At 36.8% G+C, this 18414-nt stretch overlaps 1 protein-coding gene across 1 annotated transcript in view; it reads right to left on the reverse strand.

The window, feature by feature from the left end:
• The window catches only part of CCDC39 (coiled-coil domain 39 molecular ruler complex subunit), a 171050-nt gene that overhangs the window by 151714 nt on the left and 922 nt on the right, over nt 1-18414 (reverse strand). Inside the window, exons 2-6 of the mRNA XM_064366843.1 lie at nt 7119-7238; nt 5414-5560; nt 4133-4291; nt 3249-3341; nt 3024-3152 (exon numbers count right to left, since the gene is read on the reverse strand). Coding sequence (XP_064222913.1) covers nt 3024-3152; nt 3249-3341; nt 4133-4291; nt 5414-5560; nt 7119-7238 — 648 coding nt within the window. The remainder of the gene's footprint in view (nt 1-3023; nt 3153-3248; nt 3342-4132; nt 4292-5413; nt 5561-7118; nt 7239-18414) is intronic.

The following is an 18414-nucleotide window of genomic DNA, read 5'->3' on the forward strand; positions in this document are numbered from 1 at the left end:
GAAAATGGCCATACTGCCCGAAGTAATTTATAGATTCGATGCTATCCCCATCAAGCTGCCATTGACTTTCTTCACAGAATTAGAAAAAACTACTTTAAATTTTATATGTAGCCAAAGAAGAGCCAGTATAGCCAAGACAATCCTAAGCAAAAAGAACAGAGCTGGAGGCAACACGCTACCTGACTTCATGCTATACAAGTGTACAGTAATCAAAACAGCATGGTACCAGTACCAAAACAGATAGATAGATAGATAGATAGATATCAATGGAACAGAACAGAGGCCTCAGAAATAACACCACACATCTACAACCATCTGATCTTTGACAAACCTGACAAAAACAAGCAATGGAGAAAGGATTCCCTGTTTAATAAATAGTGTTTGAAAAACTGGCTAGCCATATGCAGAGAACTGAAACTGGACCCCTTCCTTACACCTTATGCAAAAATTAACTCAAGATGGATTAAAGACTTAGATGTAAAACCTAAAACCATAAAAACCCTGGAAGAAAACCTAGGTAAAACCATTCAGGACATAGACATGGACAAAGTCTTCATGACTAAAACACCAAAAGCAATGCCAACAGAAGCCAAAATTGACAAATAGGATCTAATTAAACTAAAGAGCACAGCAAAAGTAACTATCATCAGAGTGCACAGGCAACCTATAGAACGGGAGAAAAATTTTGCAATCTATCCATCCGACAAAGGGCTAATATCCAGAATCTACGAAGTCCTTAAACAAATTTCTAAGAAAAAAAACCCCATCAAAATGTGGGCAAAGGATATGAACAGACACTTCTCCAAAGGAGATATTTATGCAGCCAACAAACATATGAAAAAATGCTCATCATCACTGGTCATTAGAGAAATGTAAATCAAAACTGCAATGAGACACCATCTCGTGCCAGTTAGAACGGCAATTGTTAAAAAGTCAGGAAACAACAGATGCTGGAGAGGATGTGGAGAAATAGGAATGCTTTTACACTGTTGGTGGGAGTGTAAAGCAGTTCAACTATTGTAGAAGACAGTGTGGTGATTCCTCAGGGATCTAGAACCAGAAATGCCATTTGACTCAACAATCCCATTACTGGGTATATACTCAAAGGATTATAAATCATCCTACTATAAAGACACGTGCACACATATGTTTACTGCAGCACGCTTCACAATAGCAAAGACTTGGAACCAACCCAAATGCCCATCAATGATAGACTGGATAAAGAAAATGTGGCACATATACACCATGGAATACTATGCAGCCATAAAAAAGGATGACTTCATGTCCTTTGCAGGGACATGGATGAAGCTGGAAACCATCATTCTCACCAAACTAACACAAGGACAGAAAACCAAACGCCACAATGTCTCACTCATAACTGGGAGTTGAACAGTGAGAACACATGGACACAGGAAGGGGAACATCACACATCAGGGCCTGTCGGGGGCTGGGGGATTAACGGAGGGAGAGCATTAGGAGAAATATTTAATGCAGATGATGGGTTCAAGGGTGCAGTAAACCACCACGGCATGTGTATACTTTTGTAACAAACCTGCACGTTCTGCATACGTACCCCAGAACTTAAAGTATAATAATTATAATAAAATAAATCAGAAGCAAGCAAAAAAAAAAAAAAAAAGTAAAATTAAAAAAAAATAAAACCCCCTTGTAACTGCTGCTAATTGCAGTATATATATTTGGGTAACTAGGATCTATACTCCCAGGTTGTAATTTCCAAGGTTGGCCCAAAGGAACTCTCCGCTTACATTAAGTTTGCTTCAGATTCTTCCTTGTAGGTCAACAGCTTAATGTCTGAAAGCAATGAGAAGTTCAGAAATAGTAATATCAGGCCTGGGCGCAGTGGCTCATGCCTGTAATCCCAGCACCTTGGGAGGGTGAGGTGAACAGATCGCCTGAGGTCAGGAATTCGAGACCAGCCTGGCCAACATGGTGAAACCTGGTCTCTACTAAAAAAATATAAAAATTAGCTGGGCGTGGTGGCAGGAGCCTGTAATCCCAACTACTTGGGAGGCTGAGGCAGATGAATTGCTTGAACCTGGGAGGCGGAGGTTGCAGTGAGCCAAGATCACGCCATTGCACTCCAGCCTGGGTAACAAGAGTGAAACTCTGTCTCAAAAAAAAAAAAAAGAAAGAAAGAAAAGAAAAGAAAGAAAGAAATAGTAATATCGGCATTAAGAATTAAGAGAACCTCACAGTTAAGATTGGTTCTTCTTTGTCCTCCTTGGGAGGTATAACCCATTTTGTGGATAAAATGTTGGTGACTTACAAAATCGAAAATACAACTAAAACTAAATCACACCCAGATACCAGAATTTAAACTCTCAGTAGCCTGAGCTGCTTGCCAGATACATTTCCATGGAGTAGATGGAATTTAACTCCATCTTCTCACCGGCCTCCTTTTCTCCTGAATTCCTTCTTTCTCAAATCTTTCTACTTTTACTCCCCACTATTTCATTCATTAATGATTTTCCAAAAACGTTCTCCTAATTTACCTCTGAAAATAACAAGAGATAACACTTGTCTGTGTTATCAGTGCACTATTCCCCCCTTCGATGTCATTGTTGGTGTCTCAGCTTCAAAAGGGAAACTTTATTGCCCTCTAGGTTTCCTTTCTGACTCTCCTCTTGTTCCTTGGCTATTCATGGAGGTTCCTTTCCCTGCTGTAACTTACTCCAGAGAACAGACACATTAAATCCAAGGGACCTTGGACAGCCATGTGTAAGTCAGGCCATCGGCTTTATTGCAAGAACAGTATCTACTGACTCTTGTTCCACAGTTCAGAGATGACAGGATCCAGTGTTTGGAGTTATAACACTACAAGCAAATAATCTCCACCACATTTCCAAATGGATATAGAGTCAGCTTTCAGAAATACTTACCAAAACTACTGAATACTGCTACTAAAGTGGCTTTCAAATAACAATGTAATTTACATTTGGAATAATGAGTTAAATACAAAAGAGACAAATGCGGCTGAAATTACAAGGACCAAACGACTTTACCAAAGCACAGTCCTCTATGTCTTGATCCCTCTTCTGCATCTGTTCTATTGTGTTCTCCCACTGTTTAATGAGTTCTTTTCTTTCATCATGAATCTTACGAAAATCCTGCGCTGCTTTATCCAATTCTAACTGTCAAATAGAGAGCAAACGACACTTCTGTGAATTTAAGTGGTTTTGCAAACAGCACCTTTAAAATTAGGAAATAAAAATCTCCTTTAAACTAACCTGTGCACTTACAGTCTCTGTAAGCTCATTGTCAAGCATCTTTCTTTTCCGATTACGTTCCAAAGTTAGTCTCTCTAATTGCAGAGTCAGTGCCTATGATGTAATTACATACAAAGATATTTATAATTCTCATTCAATTACTTTAAAAGTTATTAGTAGATCTAACATTAAATAGTATTACACTATACATATACATTTATTTAGTATCTAAAACAACTATGAAATAATAAATATCTTCCTTGTCTTTTAACCCCCAAAAGCTAATCTAATGTGTTTGCCTACAGCAGCATAAAAACCTCAATTGCTTCTAAAATGACTTTTAATATTTTTAAAGTAAATTAGAACAAGATTAAGTTAAAATTTGCTATTTGAAAGTTTTAAGATAATGGATTTGTTACTAAATCTACTAGAAAATAACGTTTCATAATACCAACTTTAGTGTCACCAGATATAAGTAGATTTTAAGTGATTCTTATAATCAATAGCAACAGTCTCAAATCAGCCAAAATTACATGTAATATTCAAACTACAATTTAGGCAAAATAGCCAAAATATATTAAAATAGTTCAGTAGAAAACTTTCCCTTCTGAAATGATTTTGAGCATCCTTAAATCAGGATATTTTTAACCTGTGGTCCATGGATTCTGAAATAATCTGAGAGAATCAGAGAATCTGTAAAACAGTCAGCAGTATTTTATGGGTATTTGAATATAGTCATTTTTTCTACAGAGAAGACATTTGGCTTTATTAGTTTCTCCAAGAAGCTTCTGACTCAGAAGTTTAAGAATTGCTGCCTTAAAAATCATAAGCACAACTTTAGGTAAACAGGTTGGCATACTACAGATTTAGAGAAATCCTAACAGTTACAGTTTGTAATTTCTCACCCTGATTTTATCATCATCTTGTTGTGCATACTTCTGAAGCATGAGCGCGTCACTATCTCTATGAGCTGATTCTTCCAACCAGGCCTCCAGTGCTTGCTGGTCCCAGTTCATCTGGCATTTCAAAGCATCCAGTTTTTGAGTGGCTTTAAATATGCCATTCTAATTTCCAGAGAGAGAGAGAGAAGGGGAGATTACAAATCATTATTTACTATACAAACTGAAATAAAACATACCTTTATATACTATGGAGCATAATTTAAAAAGAAGAAATCCTGTCCCTGCCTTCTAGATGTTTATAATATGCCATATTTTAATTATATAACTATTATACTTACATCTTAATTCTTTCATTGAAAAATAGAGGAGAGATGACTATACAAAGTCAGGAATAGTAGTTGAGCCAGAGTTTGCTTTAAAAGGCTTTAGGCTTTACGGTAGCTCCCTCACGGCAACTGCATTCATCACTCCACCAAAGCCACCCCACAAATCAAGGCTAAAATAGTATGTTTGGTATGCTAACCCAGATCCAAGACAAGTGTCCTTCAGCCCCATTTCCAATCAGATCGTTTGCCCGTAAGAAGACTCTTAGAGACCAATTTTGGAAGCACTTCTAACTGAAGTAAATATAGTAAAAGAGATAAAAACATTTCTGCACATTTAGTCATTTAAAAAACCTAGACTCATAAAGAAACAGAGAATACTACATAAACAAATTAGTATGTAATTATATACAAATATTACATCACGGAACATGTATGTGTATGTATACATACATATGTATATGTATTTGATATGTATATGCACATGTAAAGAGAAGAATCAGAATTTGGAAAAGAGGTCCCAAATCAATTAACTATAAACAAAGAAAAGAGAGGAACAGGTTAAAGTAGTTTAATGTTGGAGTCACACAACTGATAAATCAATATGCAAGGTCAACACTTTAAATGAAACTCAAAACTAAAAGTGATTTTTTGAAAGTGGCTGTTAAAAATATAACACATAAACCACGGCTAGAATTTTACAACAGGTAAGAAGCATGATACTTTGCATACAAGTCTCAATAAGTAGCTAGTAATATTCTATTATTGTTTCATTCAAATGACAGCTCCATGTGCCTTTCATTGTCTGAAACATATGTAAGTAAACACTAGGAAACTAATGTATGCCTCTCCCATACAGGAAAAAAAAAAGTCAATGCTCATTTGGTGACAGAGGAATAAGCAGAAGAATTTTGAGTAATTTAAGTAAGTAATAGAATTTAAGTAATATTTCAACATATACTTCTTTGTCAGCTTTCTTTTCCAGTATTGAAGCCATCTCATTTTCCAGACACCGAATTTCTTCTTTCACTCGTCCTAGTTCTCTTTGCGCAATGGCCTTAAAATGTTCTTCACTTTCAGTCTCACGCTCCCTTGCTTTGCAGAAAGACTACAGAGTAACATACAAGATCAAAAGGCTTTTAAAATTTCAGAAATTTTTAATTAAAATATTTATAATAATCCATTAGATTAAAACAAAATAAACTGCTTACATTAAGTATTATTAATTCCACTACTCTAAAACCTACAGTACATTAGACTCACTAGTTGTAAGAAAGTCAAACTGTGCTAGGAGAAAATCCTGTCAACAGTTTTCAGATACTATCTTGATCTGGGAAAACTAGAGAAAACCAAAGCTTTGGTTACACTTAAACCTTATTATCTACAAATAAGAAATATCAATTAACAAATAATTAAGAAATGAGATATTTTACATGAATTGATCACATATTCCAATTAACAGACTCGCATTCCAATTAACAGTATTTAAAATAATTATTTAAACACCAATGGTTGTAAATATTCCCTAGAATATATTAGCATATAATCATGCTTTTGTGTTCAGTGTTATGTAATAAAAGAGTATGTGTTAACTAATTTTAAAGTGCTTCGAAGTTATCACTTAGTATTAACTTTACAGTATTAAAGCTGCCATTGTTGGAAGTTTACTATTCTTTTGTCTCTATTACTCTATTTATTTGAGGTTTGATGATAATAAGACATAACCGCAGAGTCTCTGCCTCTCAAATCCCCAGCTCAGTACTTTAATAACTTAAGGAAAAGTGTCATTCCAAATAGTTTATCAGTTACTCAATCACTTTGAGAGTCAAGAATTCTGAGTTTGCTTTTAAGTTTATTAAATTTGTAAATTTCTAATAGGACTTGTAAGCAATGAAGTGCTTACTTGTCTATATATATTTATTATAAATTGCTTTTTAAAACATGGCACTATTCATTTTTTGAAACTGCATACTATTTCTCAGACAGTAGATGCACTCAAAAAAAAAAAAACTAGCTTGAGATAGAAGTTAGAAAACTTTCCAGTGCTGTTTGCTGAGCTGCCTGGTTTGCTGGGTGTCATTAGGGAGTGAGTTTCTATACTGGGACAGATTATTTACAAAACAGAAGCTTATTTAATCACTCCAAGTTTTAACTTTTATTATATTTATGCTAACATTTCTAAGATACCTTATGTTTTCCAGTTACCTAAATAAAGTCTTAAGTATAATTGAACTTTTTAATCTCAGGATTATTATAAATTTCAATTCTTGAACTATGCTAAAATGCTTCTATGTGTAGACTACTGGCCTCCACTCAAAATGGCCCTAGTGAGTTGTGCTGAAAAATTAAAAAGGAGACAAATTTTATTATGTATTATATTAGGCCATTATTTCTCACCAACATCACTGTACCCTTCTCAAATAACCTGCTGTCCAACACAGATGGTTTGAATAATGATTCTTCTTTCATATAGATTTTTTGTTAAAATTGGAGCAGTAGTTAGTTCCTCTAAGCCTTTTTCTATCTACTTTCATGTTCAAGGCTCTGTTCACAATACTTTATGTTAAAGTTTCCTATTATAATTGTAAAAATCGCAGACGTAAATGCACTGTGAGATGTTCCATGACTACAGATAACATAATCAACATAAATTTCAGCTACTGTACCTGTGTAATGGAGAGCTCTTGTTTAACATTTTTGAAGTGAGAAGTCATAGAATTAATTCGCTCTTCATACTCACATAACTGATCTTGCAAGCTTGCTCTTTCATTCTTCAGCTTTGACAACTGCAAATAATAAATGCTACAATTAACCAAAGTTCTATTAAGTTTTACCACATGAAGGACCCAAAGTCAAAGAAAATTAAACTTTCATTTACTTTCTGTCTTAGTCAATTTTGGCTATCACAAAAATATCATAGACTAGGTAGCTTAAACAAAATGTAATGTGATTCATGAGAAACTCCTCACAGTTCTGAAGGGTAGGAAAGCTAAGATCATGGTGCCAACTAATGTTTTTACTGGTGAGGGCTCTCTTTCTGATTTGCAGACAGGTGCCTTCTTGGTGTGTCTTCACATGGCAGAGGAAGAGATCATCTCTCTCTTGTCTTTTCTTAAAAGGGCATCATTTTTTATTTTTTTATTTTTTTTATTAATTTATTGCATTTTAGGTTTTGGGGTACATGTGAAGAACATGTAAGAAAAATAAAATAAAAAATAAAACAGTCAAAAAAAGAAAAATTGTGCCTGGCACCCTACACAGCCTAGGGGCAGCCCAGCTTGCAGCAGATCCAGGTATGGGCAATGTTTTCAAAAAAGTTAGCTTCATTTTCATTTTGGTCTCTTCCCTGGATTATTGATTACAGATTATTAAATATTTTTGGCTTCTTATTGCCAAAAACAAAAAAAGAGCACGAACACCATTCATGGGGGTTCTCCCTCTACGACCTATTTACTTCTCAAAGACTTGACCTCCAAATACCGTCACATTGAGGACTGAGGGAGGACACAAACAATCAGAACAGAGCACTTTGTTCTTTAAATGTCCACATGAACTTCTAAAATCTACTAATTCTTTAAATAGTAAAAAATAGTGTGATTTGGTGATGACTGTGGGGAAAATTAGCACCATATTACACAGAATAGAAATCTCTCTTAGATTTACTTTTCGTCTTAATGACTGAATTAAAAAAGGATTTAAGGCTACGTGTTTTCATTAAATAAAATTTTTGCTGTTTCCCATGGATCTGGGCATGAAGCCACCCCTTTTTATTGTTTTCTAAAAGGTAATTTTTCCTTTTCAATTTATTTTTTATAGAAGGGCCACCCAAGAATATTTCTCAGAAACATGCCTAAGTATTTAATATGGAGGATCATTTTAAATTATTTAATAAATAATTTTTTAAAATAATTTTTAAATATTATAAAGTCTATTGGCTTATTATCAGATAATGTGACCTATAAAATATCTGTCTGTGTAGCATTTTAGGGATTATAATTTTTTAATGTGGTAAAATACTCAACAACATAAAATTTTCCATTTTAACCATTGCTATGTCAAAGTTCAGTGGCATTAAGTACATTCACATTGTTATACAACCATCAGCACTGATCCACCTGCAGAGCGTGTTCATCTTCCCTGAGCCTCCATACACATAAAGCACTGACTCCCCATTCCCCACTCCTCTCAGCCCCTGGCAACACCATTCTACTTTCCATCTTTACGAATTTCACTACTACTCTAGGAACCTCATGTAAGTGCAATCATGCAATACTTGGCCTTTTGTTTCTGGCTTACTCACTTAGCATAATGCTTGCAAGTTTCACCGTTCACTTTGAATGCATTAAGATTTTTGTTTTGGTCTAGTACATGATCCACCCTTGTAAATGTTTTATGGGCATGTTTTAAGGTGTCTATTCTCTATTCAAGAGATAGATGTCTCTGTGTGTTTATTTTGATTATCACATCCCTTGTATCCTTATTTTTGTCTAGTAGAGTTGTCTAACTCTGAGGCACAAATTAATGAAACAGCTCACTGTAACTGTAATTTTGTCAAAGTCTACTTGCATTTATAATAGCTCTTGCATTTATGTAATTAGCTATTGTGTTTGGTGCATACAGCTTTATGACTTTTATTTGCTTTATCCATTATGCCATTTATAATTGTATAATGTCCCCAGAGCAAACTTGTGACTCCTAATTAACTCTCCCCAAGTTGAAAAGCCCTTCCACATAGACTTACCAAAAAACATTTTATAGCTTCTTTCTTAAATATACAGGAGCATGTAGCAATCACCAGATATTTATTGAAAACTTACATTATGTGAAGGATGCCAAATAAACAAAAAAGATCCCAGCAGAAACAGATAATTCAGGACAAAAAAGACAAGAACTAAACACATACACATTACACACACACACACACACACACACACACACACACGATCAGATTGGAGAAAATATTTTACCCCTAAAAGGTGGCCATGGTGCTACAAAAAAGCAACAAACAAAGAACTTGAAGATATAGTTCATCAATATAGTTCCAAATAAAACATGCGACGGAAAGATAAAACCCTAAATACTCTCAGAGATTTTTTTTTTAAGGTAAACTACAAAGAAAGAGAAATCACACTAATATCAGATTACTCACTGAAACACAGCTGGAAGATAATTGATACATTCCAAACTCTGAAGTAAAGTTATTTTCAACTTGGAGTCTTCTACCCAGCCAAACCACCAAATGTGAGTATAAATAAAGATATTTTTAGAGATTCAAAGATTCAGTGTTTACGTCTCATACAGCCTTGTCACGGAGACACAAGAAACTATCCTATCACAATAAGGGAATAACGCAGACTTCATTTTATTGCACTTCACCTTAGTGTGCTTCTCCAATAGCACGTTTTTGACAGAGTGAAGGTTTGCAGCAACCCTGTGTCTAGCAAGTCTATCAGCACAATTTTCCCAACAGCAGGGGCTTATTTTGTGTCTCTGTGTCCCGTTTTGGTACTTCTTACAATATTTAAAACTTTTTCATTATTATGATATCTGTTATAGTTATCAGTGATCAGTGATCTCGGATGTTACTATTGTAATTGTTTGGGGTGCTACAAACTGTGCCCCATAAGACAATGAACTTAACCAAAAAACGTGTGTGTTCTGACTGTGCCACAGGTCAGGCGTCACCTCACCTCTCTCCCTCTTTTCAGGCTTCTCTATTCTTTGAAACACGATATTGAAATTAGGACAATTAATAACCTTACAATGGCATCTATGTGTAAAAATCAAAAGCTAGAAATAATGGAGGTCAAAAGTTGACATAGGCCAAAAACTAGGCCTCCTGCATCAAACGGTTAACCAACTTGTGAATATGAAGGAACTGTTCTTGAAGGAAATTAAAAGTGCTACTCCCTTGAACACACAAAGGATAAGAAAGCAAAATAGCCTTTTTGCTGATATAGAGAAAGAGAGGTAGGAGGTGGGTCTAGACTCCAGAGGCAAGACTCAGACACCAGACCAAATTGAGGACTAGCTAAAACAGAGAGGAGGCAGAAGCAGCTTTCTATAAGACGTGCTCACCTTTGCCATGGGCAACACCCAGAAGTTATTTCCCCTTGAGCCGGGTACAGTAGCTCACACCCGTAATCCCAGCATGTTGGGAGGCCGAGGCGGGCAGATCACTTGAGGCCAGGAGTTCAAGACCAGCCTTGCCAACATGGCAAAACCCATCTCTACTAAAAATACAAAAATTAGCCGGACATGATGGCACACAACTGCAGTCCCAGCTACTCGGGAGGCTCAAGTAGGAGGATCACCTGAGCCTGAAAGGCAGAGGTTGCAGTGAGTTGAGATCGTGCCACCTGCCACTGCACTCTAGCCTGAGCAATAAAATGAGACCCTGTCTCAAAAATCAAAACAAACAAACGAAAAAAACAGGGAGTCTTCCAGACTTGGGGTCTTCAGATATGTTGGTCTCTCTTCCCAGAACATGTTCCTTCCCTAATAGCTAGTTCCTTATTATTCTTCAGGGCCTCATATTCTTCAGTTTGTATGTAAGTTTAGAGAGGCCTTCCCTGCCCATTTAATTCAATACAGTTTTTCCCAGTTATTTTCTCTCATGGTAACATTTCACATTTAGTAATTACCTTCAAACAACTTACCACAATTAGTAATTATGTTTTTATTTGCTTGTTTATTTTCTATCTTTGCTACTAGATTATAAGACGCATGACAACAGGAACCAAATGCATTTTGAAAAATGTTTTGCTTAAGCTTAGTGGCAAGAGGCCTATGCATTTTGTTCACACTATATTCAGAATCTAGAGTAATGCCTGGAACATAATAGTGCTCACTAAAAATCCATAGAGAGAACAGATATGACAGGGGAATGACAAGAGTTTTACATTTGTATGTACTTATACCTGTCCGTCTTTTCTTTGGTGATTTTTGTTTTGTGCTACACTGAGGAAGGCCTTTCCCAGAAGATTATTTTAAAAGTATTACTGGGTATATATCTAAAGGATTATAAATCATTCTATTATAAAGACACAAGCACATGTATGTTCACTGCGGCATTATTTACAATAGCAAAGACCTGGAACCAACCCAAATGCCCATCGATGATAGACTGGACAAGGAAAATGTGGCACATATACACCATGGAATTCTATGCAGCCATAAACAATGATGAGTTCGTGTCCTTTGAAGGGACATGGATGAATCTGGAAACCATCATTCTCAGCAAACTGACACAAGAACAGAAAAATCAACCACCACATGTTCTCACTCATAGGCAGGTGTTGAACAATGAGAATACATGGACACAGGGAGGGGAGCATCACACACTGGGTCTGCTGGGGGGAACAGGGGAGGGACAGCGTTGGGGAGATTGGGGAGGGATAACATGGGGAGAAATGCTAGATACAGGTGACGGGGGGATGGAGGCAGCAAACCACATTGACGTGTACCTATGCAATAATCATGCATGTTCTGCACATGTACCCCAGAACCTAAAGTGCAATTTTATATATATACATAAAAGTGAAAATATGTGTGTGTATGTATGTATGTGTGTGTATATATATATATATATATATTTAAAAAACAAAAAAAGTCTCCAGGCTGGGTGCAGTGGCTCACGCCTGTAATCCCAGCACTTTGGGAGGCCAAGTCAGGTGGATCACGAGGTCAGGAGATAGAGACCATCCTGGCTGACAAGGTGAAACTCTGTCTCTACTGAAAATACAAAAATCAGCCAGGCATGGTGGCACACACCTGTAGTCCCAGGCACTCGGGAGGCTGAGGCAGGAGAATCCCTTGAACCTGGGAAGCAGAGGTTGCACTCCAGCCTGTGTGACAGAGCGAGACTCCATCTTAAAAAAAAAAAATTCTCCAGTAATTTCACATAGTACTTTTATACATACTCTACAGCAAAATTTGTAACACACATGAAATGTATGTTCGTGTGAGAGAGGAAGCAGATCCATAAGTCTTTTTTCAAAACAAATAGCAAGAGACCACTTATTAGTTTATCTCTCTCCTTTGGTTGGAAATGCATCCTTTTTATATTAAATTCTCATATATGCAAAGATTTGCTTCTGGATGTCTCATGTTTAACTGATTTATTTATTGTTACAAAAGTGCCACACTGTTTTAAGTAGCATGGCTTTTTAGTATGGTAGGGCAAAATGCACTATCACCACCATCACAACTATTCTGTCTAGTATCAAACACTTTCACTTGCAAATGAACTTTGGAATCAAGTTGTCAAGTTTATTTTAAAAGGAGCCCTAGGCATTTTCACTGAAATTTTCTTGAATATACAGAATAATTTAAGAACTGAAATTATTATCTTCCTACCCAGATATAAATAAATGTCTCTATTTGTTCAGATATTTTATATAATTAATTCTTAATATCATTGCACATGACCAGATTCAGAGCATTTCTGTAACCCCAGAATTAGAAGGAACCTCCAAGATTGCCCCAACTACAAAACGTACATCAGCAACACGCGGTGCTTTTACGCTTCCACTGATCAGGCACTGACTGCCTCCTGAGGAAACGCGTTTTATCACAACGGATAAATAATGAAGGAGATGATGACCTGGAGAATGAAATAAGCCTCATAGGGAAAATGTCAGAGGCCAGTCCTGTTTCACAATTTCCTCATCTACACAAAATGGTTTTTATTGATGATTGTCTTGACCAGTATCTATAAAAATGTTTAAACAAGTACATTTCACAAGGCCGTATCAGATTGTTGGCTGTTCTGTTGAGCACTGTTAAGGAAAGAGATGGATGTAAGTCTTTATTAAGGGGCACTGACTTCACAGCTAAATATCATGCAATATTTCTGAAATCATTGTTACTTTTTTCAGTGTTTTCATCATTGTTCCTGGCACATAGTAACCTCTTGATTAATACTAACTGAATTAATGAATTAATGAATGGATCATTCTTATGGATTTATTTATCCTCATAACAGGGGGACATAGCTACATTAAAAAAAATTTCTAAAGCAGAGGAAAACAGTAAAGACCTCTCTAATTATAGACTTTCAATATTCTTTTCTGGGAAATACACATTCACAATTTGTTTTTGTCCATGACAAACACTGCCTTATAAAAAAATATTATGTAATTTACTTAATATCTTTAAGGATATACACAAGAATTATCATATAATTAAGTTGGGTACAGTGGAATGTGTAGGAGGGCGGGTATGTGTGTGTCTAATTCCTGAAGATGAGTGACATTAAATAAAAGCTAACGATTTTCCATGACCATTTCCTAGAACCCAAGGCAAAGAAGAAAAGAGGGGTCTTTATATCAAAGTATTCTCACCTATAAGTAAAATAGTCCTAAAAATCAAAAGAATCGGCTAAACCAATACTTTAAGAAACTCTGACATTCAGAGGGCCACACGTTTACTAGTGGAAACCACACTTCACTGATTTTATTCATTTACTCTGATCCAGTAGACGGTGCCACATGTCTGCATATGTAAAGTACCACGGTGCCTTTATTCTCTTTTTTTGCTTTCTTTACCTTTTTCTCCTTATTTAATATCTGGAAAGAAATAAAAAGTGCTACTTCCTTGAACACACAAATGATAAGAAAGCAAAATAGCCTTATTGCTGATAAGGAGAAAGTGAGATAGGACGTGGGTCTAGACTCAAAGGCTGGGCTCAGACACCAGAACAAATTGAGGACTAGCTAAAGCAGGGATGGAGGGGAAGGAGCTTTCCATAAGACACGCTCACCAGTATGCCATGTCAGTTTACCACTGCCATCCCAACACCCAGAATGATCACCCTCTTGAACCCAGTATGGTGGCTCACACCTATAATCCCAACACATTGGGAGGCCAAGGCTGACAGATCACTTGAGGCCAGGAGTTTGGGACCAGCCTGGCCCACATAGCAAAACCCGTGTCTACTAAAAATACAAAAATTAGCTGGGTGTGATGGCATGCACCTGTAATTCCCAGCTACTTGGGGTGCTGAGGCACAGGCTTGAGCCTGGGAGGCAAAAGTTGCAGTGAGCCACGTCTGGGTGACAGAGCAGGACTCTGTCTCAAAAAATAAATAAATAAATAAACAGAAGTTATCACCCCTTTCCATGACAACAACCCAATCACCCCGAAGTTACCACCCTTGTTTTAGAAATTACTAATCTGACCCTAAGTATATGTATAAATTAAAAGTGAGTATCAATATGACTACAGAACTGCCCCTGAGCTGCTGCTCTGGGCACACTATTTCAAGTATCCCTGCTCCACAAGGAGCAGTACCTGCTGCTGCTGCTGCTGCCACTTCAATAAAAGTTGCTGTCTAACACCACTGGCTCCCCCTTAAATTATTTCCTGGGTGAAGCCAAGAACCCTCCAGGGCTAAGCCCCAATTTTGGAGCCTTGGTGGTCCTGTTAGAAGATTTAGTGGTCCAGATAAAAGATTAAATCACCCACAACATTCCCGTAAGCCAAAGCCTAATCCAGGGCAAGGCCCTTAACTTTCAGAAACGTGAGAAAGCTGCAGAAAAAAAGTTTAAAACTAGCAGAGGTGGGTTCACGATGTTTAAGGAAAGAAACCATCTCCACAACACAAAAGTACAAAGTGAGGTAGCAAGTTCTAGAAGGTCTAGCTAAGATCATGGATAAAGGTGGCTACACCAAACAACAGGTTCTCAACATAGATAAAACGGGCATAGCGTAAAAGAAGATGCCATCTATGACTTTTATAGCTCACTAGGAGAAGCCGATGCCTGGCTTCATAGTTTCGAAGGACAGACTGACTCTTTATTAGGGGCGAATGCAGCCTGTGCTCATTTACTATTCTGAAAATCCTGTGGCCCTTCAGAATGATGCTAAATCTGCTCTGCCCGTGCTCTATAAATAAAACAAAAAAACCCAGATGACACATCTGTTTACAACATGGTTTACTGAACATTTTAAACCCACTGTTGATTCCAGCTGCTCAGAAAAAAGGAATTCCTCTCAAAATATTACTGCTCATTGGCCAGCTGTGGTGGCTCACACCTTTAATCACAGCACTTTGGGAGGCCAAGACAGGCGATCACTTGAGGTCAGGAGTTCAAGAGCAGCCTGGCCAACATGGTGAAACCCCCTCTCTACTAAAAATACAAAAATTAGCCAGGCATGTTGGCTCATGCCTGTAATCCCAGTACTCAGGAGGCTGAGACAGGAGAATCGCTTGAACCCAGGAGGTAGAGGTTGCAGTGAGCCGAGATCACACCACTGCACCTCATCCTGGATGATGACAGAGTAAGACCCCATCTCAAACAAACAAACAAAAAATTAATGCTCATTGACAATGCACCTGGTCACACAAGAACTATGATGGAGATATACAAAGAGATTAATGTTTTCATGCCTGTTAACACAACATCCATTCTGCAGCCCATGGATCAAGAAGATACTTTGACTTCAGAAATACATTTTGTTGGGCTCTAGCTGCCAAAGATAGTGACTCCTATGATGGATCTGAGCAAAGTAAATTGAAAACCTTCTGGAAAGGATTTCTCATTCTAGATGTCAATAAGAACATTCATGATTCATGGGAGGAGACCAAAATATCAGTATTAATAGAAGTTTAGAAGATTATTCCAGCCCTCATAGGTGACTTTGAGAGGTTCAAGACTTCAATGGAGGAAATAACTACAGGTAAAGTAGAAATAGCTAGAGGATTAGAATTAAAAGGGGAGCCTGAAGATGTGACTGAATTGCTACAATCTCATAACAAACTTGAACAGATGAGGAGTTGTTTCTTATGGATGAGCAAAAAAAGTGGTTCCTTGAGATAGAATCTACTCCTGGTGAAGATGCTGTGGACTTTGTTAAAATTACAAGTGATTTAGAATATTACATAAACTTATTTGATAAAACAGCAGCAGAGTATGAAAGAACTGACCACTTTTGAAAGTTCTACTGTGCATACAATGTCATCAAACATGATTGCATGCTACAGAAAAATCTTTGATGAAAGAAAGAAGCCACTGATGTGGCAAACTTCATTGTTCTCTTATTTTAAAAAATTGGCATAGCCACTTGAACCTTCAACCGCCACCTTCATCAGTCAGCAAACATCAACATCAAAGCAAGACCTTCCACCAGCAAAATGGTTACAACTCACTGAAGGCTCAGATACTTCGTAGTATTTTTTTTTAACAAAAAAGTATTATTAATTAAGAAAAGCACAAGTTTTGAACACCTAATAGACTGAAGTAAAAGTAAGCATAACTTTTACATCGACTGTGTGACTTGCTTTATTGCAACGTTCACTTTATTGCAGTGGTCTGGAACTAACTTGCAATATCTTGGAGGTATGCCTGTACAAGAAAAATGAACATGTGTGATCTAGGAAATACAGCTTCAAATCAGCAGAGGAATAAAGAGAATTTCCAAGGTGACAGTTGTAAAACAGGCCTGTGGGGAAATCTGTACATATTGGAAAACACAGTGCTCCAAAAGGAAGTGGGTGGGAAGAAGGGGGCAGAAGGAATACAAGACTACCTTGAGGATCTGATACTTTGAATTAAGGTGTGCAAACTTACAGCAGCTGATGCAAGGAAGTAGACTGGCAATCTAGGACGCAAGAAACTAAAGTCACAGGACTATGGGCCCTCCTTGCAACAATCATTTGTGGATAAAATCCAGCCAGCCAAAAGGCAATTCAAAATGAAAAGTGCAAGAAACATAAACTGAATAAAAGTGGCTGCAGTAAGGACCACTAGAGCAAATCAAGCACAAAACTAACACTAAACACTTGTGATAAATTAAGGGCACTGAGTCCAATGCAAATAAACTTGATAATATCAAAAATGATAAAACCATCATTTTAACAGGGGAAGAGGAGGTGGGAAAATGCATAAGAGTGCTAACTTATTCTTTAAAAGCAGAGACATTCAGTAATCTATAATTGAAATAGAGTTCTTAAAAACATTAACCGTTTTTTTCTTAAGTAGTTTTTCTTAAAGGAATTTTTTTAGCAATCAGCACCTCTTGCAATCAAGTAATATTTACCTGAAATTCAACAACTGCTTTTTCTTCTCTCAAATACTGAAATCACTATTTTGTGTTAAAAACAGCATATCTATAATACAATTCCATCATAATACTCCTCATTTTTCTCTTCTTTCTGTGTATCTGTATACCGAGATATCTGAAATGTGTGTTTAATGCCATGACAGTCATTTCTACAGTACAGTGGACACTTTGGGGAAGGAATATCTTATATTTTTATCTCATACCCTTCTATTTTGTTTGAATATCTTAAATCTACAAGAGTCGCTTTTTAAATGTCAGAGTTTATGTATGTAATGCAATTGTAGTTCTCATTTTTCTTCTTTATACTGCTCTGTAATTTTTTAAATAGCTACTATAAGTAATATGCATATAAAAATCCTGTAAGACACATATGATGGCAGTAATACTAAAAACTAAAATTTGGATGGAACTTTAACCCATATTATGTCCCTAGAGCCTGCGAAGTAGTTTATCTCCATCTCCACTTTACAGAAAAAGAAGCAGGATTAGGGTTGGCAAGCAGGATCTGAACCCAGGCCTGGATACTTAGTATTAATTCCTCAGTACTCAGTGCTAGATCGTTTACATTTCCTAACATTGCCCTTCTTTGGGGAAAAAATGCAGTCTTCTAAATTACACGAGTAAATAGGTCAGAATGTTTTAAAAAGTATTTCCATTCTTTTCAAAAGGTACAGTCATGGGATTTTCATTTTCCATTTTCAGAGCTGAGAAAACTTTCTTTTCTGTTTTATAAAGTTGCCTAAGCATCATCTGCGATTCTTGGACCTTATGCTACACAACAGATCACCACCAAGGTTTTTCAAAATTTGCTGAGCCGGCTGCAATTTTTTATTTTTATTTTTTCCTAGAGATGCGGGAGGGGAGGGCTTTGCGGGGGATCTCACTTTGTTGTTCAGG

Source organism: Aotus nancymaae, unplaced genomic scaffold, assembly GCF_030222135.1.
Source record: "Aotus nancymaae isolate 86718 unplaced genomic scaffold, 86718_ANA_hifiasm-v0.15.2.pri h1tg000067l, whole genome shotgun sequence".
In the NCBI taxonomy this organism is placed as follows: domain Eukaryota; kingdom Metazoa; phylum Chordata; class Mammalia; order Primates; family Aotidae; genus Aotus; species Aotus nancymaae.